The sequence below is a fragment of the Monopterus albus genome, unplaced genomic scaffold (assembly GCF_001952655.1).
Source record: "Monopterus albus unplaced genomic scaffold, M_albus_1.0 scaffold23.1, whole genome shotgun sequence".
In the NCBI taxonomy this organism is placed as follows: domain Eukaryota; kingdom Metazoa; phylum Chordata; class Actinopteri; order Synbranchiformes; family Synbranchidae; genus Monopterus; species Monopterus albus.
Window position 1 is genome coordinate 3471521 of NW_018127903.1, and position 11732 is coordinate 3483252.

Consider the following 11732-nt stretch of genomic DNA (forward strand, 5'->3'; position numbering starts at 1 on the left):
CAGGGAGTAACTGGAGATGGTCGTAGAAATCAGTAGACATAAGGGAGGGAGCCGGCATGTTGACCTCCTAGTGACCCCTTCAACTTTCAACTCTGGATGCCTCCAGTAATCAGCATCCACCGTAATCCAGTGAAAATGATGCGCGTTCACGTCAACTTGCTGCTGCTATGCCTCTTGTACCTCGATCTACAATTTGCCGTGAGATAATACTGTATATCTTATGTGCTGGCTGTGGGTTTTCATAATTTTAGGGAACGCACAAACCAAACAAATCCACGTCACATTGTGTGTTGATATGTAGCAGGACTAGTTGTTCCATTGTTCCATTTGTTTTACTCGAAAAATCTGGCTCTGGCATGAATTAGTTAGACTTTTTCTGGTGGGGATACCAATATCTTTTCCACCAGTAAAAATAACATTTGTCATTTTCTGGTCTGTCATTTTCTTGAGAATGTAGGACTAAGGATGAATTACTTTTTAATGATCTCTTTGTCCTTTTCGATTTCAACCTGATTTGACCTGTTGTCTTCCTCACAGCAGTGGTCAAAGGTTAAATTAGACTTAATGCAAAAGTAAAGTTTACTTTTTCCGACTTTAACAAGAGTGTCTGGCCAATTAGGACAGTTAAATGGAGAATTCCGATTTTCTTTAATTAAAACAAGTCAACAGTCAGTTTGTGTGCCACAATACCAATTACGGGGGCTAATAGTGGCCAATAAGGGATTAACACTGCAGGGGCACAGGTTAAAAGTAATAATGATGCTTTTGGAAAATAATCCATTCTTGACCGAGTGCACCTAATGTATATGTGCACCTATATGTCTCCGTGTGTGTGTGTGTGTGTGTATGATTGGCCAGTGTCACAGCCATGATTTGGGCTGCGGATACCGATGCACAGCGCAGACCTATGGGAGCGCAGGGACGGCGCGAGGGGGAGGGCAGAATATATGAGGCGGACTTGACTCCATTTGTAATGAATCCTGTGGTGAGCAGGGTTCAGATCAGGGCTGACGCCGTGTCCGCGACTGCCATAAAGACAGAGGCGAGATAAACGAGGAAGAAATTACAGTCGAGTGTGCAGGAACCTGCACTGGAGCCGGAGGTGACGGGCGCAGCGCAGCGGCCGAGCCCCGGTCTGCGCAGGGAGACGGACATCAGAGCGAGAAACAACCGGATGCCACCTCAAAGGAACATCGTGGATTTTAGATTCAACAGGGTAACATTTGAACAGTTGGACTAAAAAAAACACATCAGCCGAAATTAAACCAAGTCACAAAATAAGCGAGCAGCGTCCAGAGCGCGCAGGAGTAGGATGTGCGTGTTTTCAACCGGGAGAGCAGAGCAGTGCTTTTGAGGTAAAGGCCCTCAAAGAAAACATCCAAAACACACACGCACACACGGGCTGTATTTCACTTATATTATGTCAGGGATGTGCACTTTCATAGCTGCTTCCATTTCTAACCAGCATGTTGTTTAACTCACAGCGCTTTGGAATCAAAGGCTCATCGACGTATCAGGCACATTATTTTAAATAATGATGCAATTCGTTTGATCAGATAGGATACAACACAGGCCGCCATCACACAGTCTAAATAGGATATTATGATAGCACGCTATATCCTGTGAGCTAGACGTCTTGGAAAACACTTAAAGTTCAAGTTCATGCACAGTTAATCTTTTAAGTGGAAGCCTCTAAATGGGTTATTGGATCAGTAACAGTGGAAGTCACCGTAGAGCAGTGAGAGTAAGCTTTGTTCTTACGCAATTTTGCAAAGAGAAGAACATCAGCTATTAGTGGAGTTTCACCACAATATCACTGTAGGCACATTGGCATTAACCACCTCTTTTTGTTTCCAGCAGTTTCTTATTAGCTGTCATATTTTTAAACACATGCAGAAATTAATATTGAATATTTAAAATTTTGTTGACGTCTTTTGCTTAAACAGACATGCTTCTAATTATATTTCTTTTACTGAATAATATCAAATGTTCAATGACGACCCACAGTCTGTCAAATGGCTCGTTTCTTATCACGTTTCACACTAATAAAAGTAGCGAGCGTGTGGGAGCCATGACAAACCATATCCAAAACGCTAAAGGCACATAATCCTGACCTTTTGTGGGTATGCGTGTGTGCGTGCGCGTCAGTAGGTCATGGCAAACGGAGGGGACCAGTTCGGCCTTGCTGAGCGTCCAGACTCGGACTGCGTGGATTCTCCGAAAGAGACCAAAGAGGAAAATCCCAACTCCACCTTAAACTCGCCCGTGTCACCGCAGACGGCCTCCGGCCAACAGGTACCGGTCTGTGCTGTGGATCATAAACACTGGTGGCTGATTACTGAGCTCAGCTAACTTTATACATTACTGATTCATCCTAGACGGTATCCACTTCAGTGTGCAGCAGTTATCTTTAACTAAATTTACCGAAGGCTAAATCATTATTTCCTGTCTGTCTGGGTGGCAAATTATATATATATACAATTTTATTTGGGTACATTTGGACATTTTAATTTAAGGTGTGCTTCATTTGGAAGCATGTATCCTGACGACTCTCTAACAGTGGCAGTGAGCAGTGTTTATATTTTGCTACAGGGGATGGAAGGAATCAAAGTTTTCCTTCATGACAGGGAACTTTGGATGAAGTTTGATGAAGTGGGAACTGAAATGATCATCACCAAGGCTGGAAGGTAAGAGAAGAAACAGATCAAATTGACTGACTTTGTTTATATTTGATTGATCATGTTTCCTTAATTAAGCCGAGTCTCGTATCTGCGCCTTCTTAAACGCTGTTGAATGAGCCAACAAAGATTTTTATGAATCGCTTGCAGGTCTTCTGGAACAAAAATGTGTAATGTACATGTTGCCAAGCCCGAGGAAATGGTTTTTCTCAGACGAGTGTATTTCTGGTTATCACTCTTTTATGATCTCCTTGTTGTGGCACGTCAGTACTGATGAATCCTGAATGTGATCCCTGCAGGAGGATGTTCCCCAGTTACAAGGTGAAGGTGACGGGACTCAACCCAAAAACCAAGTACATACTCCTCATGGACATTGTGCCCGGGGATGACCACCGCTACAAATTCGCAGACAACAAATGGTTCGTAGGTCTATAACTAATATTTATCATCGATCATCATATTTATAATCGACCAAATCCAAACTCAGCAAACTGCAACCCCCATAAAAACACGTTAAAGGCTAATATAAGCAAATCTACACAACTACCATAGACGACTGCTTAAAAAACTGAACAGCCTGGAAAACCTGTCATTATTTTTTTCACGTTCGATGAAAGTAGGTTATTTCTCTGAAACCAGACATCTGTGTTGTTGTGCATGGTTATAGCCTACCCTCCACTCCACCCCCCGTCTCTGCACTGTGTAAAGGTCGGGTCCTTCTTCCAGACTGGGATGGCCTAGTTCCCCGTGTTTCCCCCCTGTGTCTGCCCGCCGGTTAAATCACAGTATGAAGGGTTCACCGGGCGGACAGAGGACACAGACCGGATTAAAGTCTCTCATTCAACTTGGTGCTGTGCTGAGGAGAAAATCCTGACAGACCACTGACTCTGCAGTGAGACCCATCAATGCTCCTACTCTCCACAGCGTCACACACTCGGTTATAATAATGTTACGGGCCGGAAACTGGTTTGTGGATAAATTTTACTGTGCCACAAACTCCAAGCTCGATTGCGTAATGGAGGCGCTCAGTGATTAAGTCAGCGTTAGGCTGCGGGCACTTTTAACACATTTAGTCTAAAGTTCAGTGTGGGTGAGTGAACTACTATATCAGACTTCAAAGTTGTTTCCAAAATATTTTTTGTCATTTGCCAAGTCACCTTATTTGACCGCACTGCACACTTTGTAAACGCTATCAGTCTCTATCAGTCAGGCCTGTTGGTTATTAATATTATAGTCCCTTAGTTATTTGTGGACCTATTGAATGTAATGATTAGTTTAGTTTGGTTTAGTTTTTACGAAGTGTCAAGTGTAAAAACATAAGGAGCAGTTCACATGTAAGCGTTTAATACATTGATTAAAAATTAATACGCCGAACGAAAAGCCCCAGAGGTTGGTCCTGTCTGTCAGGACGCGAGAAAACAGCCACATGTTAATTATCAGATGGTTCATTTTCCAGCTCTCCTGGATATTTGTGGTTCTTATTTTTGGTTGCGGTAATTCGAGGTGTTTTTGAGATTGAGAGTTTCTTCGCTTCCCAACGGGGGGACTGCAGCAGGTTTGGATTAGACCGGATTAATTTGTAGGACTGGTCCAGATGTGGCTGTCTGTGGAAACGCAAAACATTGTGATATTGTGCCTGGTTAATTAAAAGAGCAGCTGGGCCTTCTGCAGCACAAGGCAGGCCTCCAGCACCACACTGGATACACGGCACTGTCGCCTACTGTGTCAGGCCCCGACCAGTCCCTGATCTGCTGCGTTTTCGCACCCATAGGTCAATCACAGGAAAGGCAGAGCCCGCGATGCCTGGGAGGCTTTACGTCCACCCGGACTCTCCCGCCACCGGGGCGCACTGGAGCCGCCAGCTCGTCTCTTTTCAGAAGCTCAAACTCACCAACAACCACCTGGACCCCTTTGGACACGTGAGTCTGTCTTGTTAATGGCCTAACATTTAAAATGCGGTTTATTTATTTTAGACTAGACAAGATAATGTTTTCTTATGCTTGAATTTCAAAATGAGTCTGAGCCATTGGAGTGCAGTTTTTGGTCTATAGCCGTCATTTAAAAAACAATACGCACACTGGAGATGACACAAATATTAGAATAATCTTCTCAATCTAATTGGTCTCATCAAGTACTCATATAAGTCACGCATTTTAAGTAAATAACTCTGAGTGATGTGGTCCCAAACTACAGCCAGCGGTCTGGTTGTATGCGCAGCCATTAGCCCGCGGAGCTCGGTGACTCCTGCGCTCAGCAGCACATGCAGCTCATGAATGGAACTCGACAGACAACACAGCACAAATCACCCGAGGACCGAGCGACAGACTCGCTCTCACCATGCACAGCTTTCATACTGTATTCAGTCTATTTAAAAGCGCGCGAGCAAGTAGGCTATTTTTTTAGCGGGTTTGTGCATGCGCGCACAAACAAACAAATCTAATCTTTTCAGCTTTGTAAATTAGAAGCAACGGTTCCACTGGCTCTGATGTCCATTAGCTAATGCATGCCACCAGTGGCCACGTCACTGCGATTAAACTGCACCCCCAGACCTCGCGCCCGTGCACGCGCCCTCACACAGAGGGCCGTGATCCACTTAAAAGCCGCTTGTGGATTGAGAGTGGCGTGGTCAATAGCTTAGATTGTGCGCAGAATGCACGGAGTTGTTATAGTTTTCCACTGCTGGTATGTCCAACCTGAATTTAGCAACGTTCCTGCCTTTTGAAGAGATCAAAATGCGGCAGTGGTAGTTGGGTAAGAAGACTACCACGGTGCTGCGGGAGACCACCTGTTGTAATGATCAGTGAGGCCAAAACATGGATTCAAGTTTTTTAAATTTAGACATAATTTTTAATATGTCCTGTGAAGCCTGCAGTCTTAACCCTGTAGCCTGATATTGATTCTGCCACTATGTAAACCATGAATCTGTCTTTAAGATTTATATCAACCAGGACCTCTGGACTTGAGGTGTGCTTACCCTCCACCCAGCCTCCAGTGGAGTCCTAACATCTGCTGGTGGGTTTGTGGCTACATGACAGGTCTGTCAGCCTCGCCTTCTCTCTCTCTCTCCCCTCTGTGCAGATAATACTCAACTCCATGCACAAATACCAGCCTCGCCTCCATGTTGTCAAGGCGGACGAGAACAATGGCTTCGGCTCGAAAAACACAGCTTTCTGCACCCATGTTTTCTCTGAGACCACCTTCATCGCTGTGACGTCCTACCAGAACCACAAGGTAGGCCTGTGGGGACATACACACACACAGGGCACACCACTGAAACAGTGAAGTGAGGAACTGTCATACCCACATATGTGTTAGAATGAAGCCACCTAAACCTCTTTTATGGAAGAAACCACAATAAGAACATTGGGCTTTTAAAAGTAAAATATAGTAAGATCACTGTGAGCTTTAAGGGACACACTGCAAGTCCCTGTAGGAATGTAATAAGAATACAAGAGTGTTGTCTGAATATGAATTGTATTGCTTATTTACAGACTGAAGCTAAAGGCCACCCCATGCTTATTCTAACAATTATAGAAATGGGAAGTCTTATGTGTGTAAATCAGATCTATTCTGCTGTCAAATTTGTTCCAGTTTACATAAGTGTAAAAAGTTTTGCTTCACTGGTTACAGTCAAAATCTCTCTCTCTCTTTCTGTGTTTGTATTACTCTCTGTATTTTGGATCCAGAAAGTCAATTTGCATCTCCTCGGTTTAACGTGATCATACTCAGTATTTGTAAACATGTCCAAAAAATAGATGATCTCTGTGCACATGCATGTGTATGTGTGTACGTGTGTGTGTATGTGTGTGTGTGTGTGTGTGTGTGTGTGTGTGTGTGTGTGTGTGTGTGTGTGTGTGTGTGTGTGTGTGTGTAAGAGATAACCTGTTTCTTTCCCATGGTCTTGGCAGATGTTTCCTTGACATCTACTAGAAAGAGAGATTACTGAAGCCTTGTTGTTTCACATGCATAGCTTAGCAATTTTAGCACATTTCATAAGAGATCATGAATAACATAAACAAATACATAATTTATACAAAGTTTTGCTATTGTTTTTCTTAATTTCATATCTTGTTAGAAAAAAAGACTCATTTTTACAAAGACAGATGTTGGTATGCTGTGCTTTTGTCTGTTATATACTGAAAGTGTAAAAAAACAAAACAAAAATAAAGCTGCAAGTATTTGCATTAATTTATTTACAATAGTAAATGCAGCTTATAGTGTATAAACAAGTTTAAACCATGTTATTTTATTTACACTGAGCAGCTTAAGTAGTACTTAATAATTGTTAATAGCATTTTTAGTTTCTTTATACACAAATACAGGAAAAATGTAATGCAGTAAATACATATAATGTATTGTCACCTGTACTACTGACTGATATTATCACTAGCAGCATTAGAAGTAGAAGTAGTGAGAATCAGTAGGAAGTGAGCGTTGACTTGGTTGTGAGCACTACACGAGTTCTAATATTCTGATTGTATAATACTATTAGTATTATACAATTAGTATAGTACTCAGTATACTGAGTATTGTGGAAAAAATCCTGAACTTCATAACTGTAGCAACAAACACTATTGGTATCACATATGTAGATTTTAATAAATACTAGGGTTCTCAAGTCCATAGTTTGGAGGGCAGTGTCAACATCACTAGCACTTCAGAGTTTGTTTGGACCTGTGCTCGTGTCAGATCTCCAGTCCACTTGCCTGGTGTATGATGCACACGGTCTTTAGCCAAATGAAATCCTTCAGAACACGAAGGCTTCCCTTCATGACATCAGTGAGAAAAGTTTGAGGACTCAACATCAAAGCTCCCGACTTTGGAACTCTAAAAGCTTTGGCCTGAAATCCTTAAACCTGGCGACTGTTTGGGTAAACAGTTTATTCTGTGTCAGCTGGCAAGAACGCTGTCCACTCGAAGCGTCAGGGTCTGAGGAATGTTGGCAGCGTAGAGCTTCAGCAGGGTTGCTTTTAACATCAGCTGCACCTCTGACTTTAATAGTAGTACACTATTGACTTTCAGTCAATGCAGAGAACAGTTATAAAACTCAGCGAGCATGCACAAAACAATGTGTTTGTCCTGTGGTGTAACAGCTGTGTCTGCGTTAAAGATTTTCTGTTTTGTCCTCAGATTACACAGTTGAAGATAGAGAATAATCCTTTTGCAAAGGGCTTCAGAGGCAGTGATGACAATGAATTGCACCGCATGGCCAAGCTACATGGGTGAGTACAGTTTTGTTGTGTGTTTTTCTAGCGTCTGCGTGTTTGTGGACATTTATAGGAAACAAATTCTCTTCTTCTCTCTCCTCCTTTACCCATGGGGAAGGGTTGTTATGATGAGGTACATATGGTCTAAGACATGAGTGTGCACATATGTGTGTGTGAGAGAGAGCGATATCAGCCATTGTCACCTGAAAGTTGACAGCCTGAAACATCATGCAGAACATGCAGCACAAACGCAAAACATACCGAGCATCAGCTCCCGTGCTGCACCGGTAGACAGATGATATCATGTTTTGCACTGTTACTGCTGATCAGCTGATGGCCCTACATGATGTCTGTTAGCATGCTGGACTAATCTCCATTCAATTCAACAACTCCATGTTGTTGTGACAGCCAGTTTAGAGACTCTAGGGTGAGGGTGTTGATGGAGGGAGAGGAAAGAGGCAGAGGAAGTGAGGGTGCAGTAAATGCAGCACTCCTGTGTTATTGTGCTGCAGCAGAGGAGTCTATCTGAGGTGACACATGGAGGGATGTTTATTTTTAGAGCAGTGAATTATCTCACAACAGCACCGACTCTGTGTGTGTGTGTGTGTGTGTGTGTGAGAGCGTGTGTGTCAACGAGAGTCCTGGAGATGTAGGCTGCTGTCCCCTCACATCTCACAGAGTTCACCAAGAGGGCACTGTGCTCAGAGATAGATCAGACCTGAAGGACAGAGGACAGCTAACTAGACCTGAAAGAAAAGAAGGGGGGGGAAACAAGGACACAAACACAACAACCAGGCAAAATTTACTGCAAATCAGAAAAGGTGGTTTTGTGCAGCAAACCTGAGGCGATGACAACATCAGGTGTAAACAGTAGCATCTGCTACGATTCTCAAAATGCCTCTTTCCTTCTGTTTCAGTAAGGACTATCCTGTGGTTCCCCGCAGCACCGTCCGTCAGAGAACCTGCTCCACCGGGAGTCCCTTCACTGAGGAGGGTCGGGGTCTGCAGGGCTCTCCAGAGGCTGTCGGGTACCCCTACAGCTGTGAGAACAGCTTAAGTAGCAGCAGTCCTCAGGAGCTGCTAAGCACTCCATCCGCACACTACACCCTACCCCATCCTCACCTGCAGCATGGCCAGGTCTACCACTGCACCAAGAGGAAAGGTAGGAGGAACTATTACTGTTATTAGACCTTCTAATTCTTCTTTATTTCAAAGAAGAAACTACTATGGGTCATTCCTATAACCTGTGGTTCTCTGCCAAAACAGTTTGTGCTAAATGTCATTTTAATTACGTCTCTGTTTGGGGTTTTATATGTTTTTGCCCAATAACTACAAATAATAATGATGTATTAATTTTAAAGTAGCCAGTATGAAAATCTGAGGCTTCGAACTGGGTTAATCACTTTGATTAATTCTTTTTTTTTTTACTTATACTTAAGTCACAACCAATTCACAGCATCCTCATTCAAAGATGCTTTGCCATCCGAGATTTCAGAGATGTTGACCAAAAACATTATATATTTAGGCCTAAAAATATGGATGTACATTACATGTAACTAACAACAACAGACAATGTTACCTTTTTTGCAGTGAAGGGCTTCAAACTTTAAGCCTATACAGGTTTTTTATGCCTTCTGTAATCAAACCAGTGGCTGCCTGGATGTTTTTGCATTATTCCTTTTGCTCCTGGCCATCTGGTGGTTTACAGCGGTGCCTAGACTATTCCTTTTGCATGCATGATTAATAGGAAATCATTTTTATTTTTATGTCTATAACTTGCACATGCTTGCGTGAATTTATTCCCATACAGTACATCAATAAGCAGCTAATAGAAAATCTGTAACAAATAGAGAGACTTGCTGTGAGCAATCTAAATTTTTTTATAAAGTATAACCCTTTTTTCATTTAACAGAAGAAGCCAAACATCTTAAAATGCAATGTGTAAAAACCAGGAGCTATACAAGCAGTTTGTCCAACTAAAGTACAGACTATAACATAAACTGTCTGATCACAGAACTTGTAAACTTGAAGGTTTTTGATACACTGTGATTTGGACACAACGTTTTCTCGCTGTCTCTGTCTCTCTGTAGTGGAGGAGAACTGCTCTACAGGAACCCGTCAGTGCTCCTACAAAAAACCCTTCACTGGTAGCTCACCCAGTGAGGGCGAGCCTTACTATCACCCCTCCCCATACCCTCCGCCTCCACCCAATCTATCCAACAACCCTGCCCTGGGTCTCACTGACTCCCCCTATAGCTCAGACATGGGACAGCGTCAGGCCTGCATGTTTGCTGGCTCAGAGCCCAGACTGGATGAACTCCGGTGTACATCCTGGTCCTATACCTGCCCACTCCCCTCTGCCATGACCCCCATGGACCCCTACCCACCTTATACCCCTCATCCTCCCTACTGCTCCAGCCCTCAGGGCTCTCGACTCAGCACTGGAGCCCACCAAAGCTCTCCGCCACTGGGAGAACACATTGGCCATGACTCCTATCAAAGCCAGAGCTCTGGACCACTGACTCACAGCTCCCAAAACATTCAAAGCAGGCAGCTCAGCCCTCCTCTCAGAGAGTATCCTCGCTACACACCCAACCTGTCTCCTCCTCTTTATCACACACTAGAGACACACACACACATCAGGTGTGGAGTCCCAGAGTGGAGTGCAGCCTCCTAACCAAGCCAGAGGACACACCTGAAAGACTGGTTTGTGGAAAGAGACGTATTGTTTCAAACTTAATGACCTTTTTATCTGCTCTTCTGAATGACACTGCACCCTTCACAGACTAAATATAACATCACCTTTGTAACATAATTGTGAAAAGTGTGATCTTGTGCTCTGTGAAGAGGTCAAACCTGCTATGTTTCTCCCCTGTGCTGGATGAAGCAGTGGATTGTTACAGACTGGACTTGCACATCCATGCAAAAAAAAAGTCTAAGCAGCACAATCAAAGCTGTACTGTATTGTCTTTTCATAACCCAAAGACTGGTGGCATCCAGATGTTTGCACTGTGAGCCCTGTTTAGGCCAAACGCCGAGCAGCAACATGGCTGTTTCCCTGTCAATGACTCCCACTCTTTGCATTATGAAGGATGAAAACTTTGACCCACTGTCAGCCAGGCAGTAACATTTACTGACCAAAATAATCTCAGCTGTCACAGCAGAGCCTGAGGGAGAAGATTTTTCTCTTTAGTGGAGCAAAGCACAGCTTCATGTTCAGTCTCAGTGAAGGAAAAATGGCACGAGTTGTTTGTGTTTGCATAAAACCTGTCATCTCAGCTAAAAAATGCTAGGAGTTAATTTCTAATGAGACAGGCAGTAGTAGCTGCAGGCACTGCACCAAGGAGATAAACAGTTTGTTTAGACCACTATACAGGCTGAAGGACCTGTAAACACTGTTTCCACTGCATTCTGGTTAAATGTGCAACTCAGAAGCAGCAGTCACTGTTGTCCTCTCAGTCACCCCCATCTGACCAATCAGCTCCCTCCATTCACTGACAACCAACCGGTGAGCACCTGCTTCTTTTTCATCTCCAGGTGAACAGTTAGGGCTGGAGTACAGCGGGTTTTGTGAGTGTGTGCATATTTTGGCCCATTTTTGTTTGTTTCTGAATTATTCGTGAGTTCAGTGTTGATCCTTGACACACAAGGGTTGCTCAGCAAACACAAAGAAATACAGTGTTGTAAATGTGCTCATGTTCATTCGCCAGTTTTCTTTATTTAAAGTTAAACGTGGTCCCTGTCATATCTGTGCAGAATTACTCCAGATGCTTTGACTAGAATGGGTTAAGTACATTTCCCTGCAGACTTGAGTATTGTTTTATTCCTTGTAGCTAGCCGTAAGAAA

General features: G+C 43.4%; 1 protein-coding gene across 3 annotated transcripts; it reads left to right on the plus strand.

Annotated features, from left to right (window-relative positions):
- Positions 1 to 972: 972 nt before the first annotated feature.
- Positions 973 to 11719, plus strand: tbx5b (T-box transcription factor 5b). Of its 3 annotated transcripts, none has more exons than XM_020594283.1 (9): positions 973 to 1355; positions 2149 to 2295; positions 2593 to 2687; positions 2978 to 3097; positions 4450 to 4597; positions 5757 to 5909; positions 7809 to 7900; positions 8803 to 9047; positions 9976 to 11719. In XM_020594283.1, the coding sequence occupies exons 2-9, from the start codon at positions 2155 to 2157 to the stop codon at positions 10560 to 10562; spliced, it is 1581 nt and encodes a 526-aa protein (XP_020449939.1). In that variant the 5' UTR covers positions 973 to 1355; positions 2149 to 2154; the 3' UTR covers positions 10563 to 11719. The 3 variants fall into 3 exon arrangements, with proteins under 3 accessions (XP_020449939.1, XP_020449940.1, XP_020449942.1); XM_020594284.1 differs by having other exon boundaries at positions 2152 to 2295; XM_020594286.1 differs by lacking the exon at positions 973 to 1355 and having other exon boundaries at positions 2230 to 2295; positions 2628 to 2687.
- The last annotated feature ends 13 nt before the right edge of the window (positions 11720 to 11732 follow it).

Coding starts and splice junctions, on each gene's coding strand:
- tbx5b (XM_020594283.1), top strand. CDS start 2,155: ATGGCAAACGGAGGGGACCAGTTCGGCCTTGCTGAGCGTCCAGACTCG. Junction 4,598..5,756: donor ACCTGGACCCCTTTGGACAC/GTGAGTCTGTCT, acceptor CCCTCTGTGCAG/ATAATACTCAACTCCATGCA. Junction 9,048..9,975: donor CCACTGCACCAAGAGGAAAG/GTAGGAGGAACT, acceptor GTCTCTCTGTAG/TGGAGGAGAACTGCTCTACA.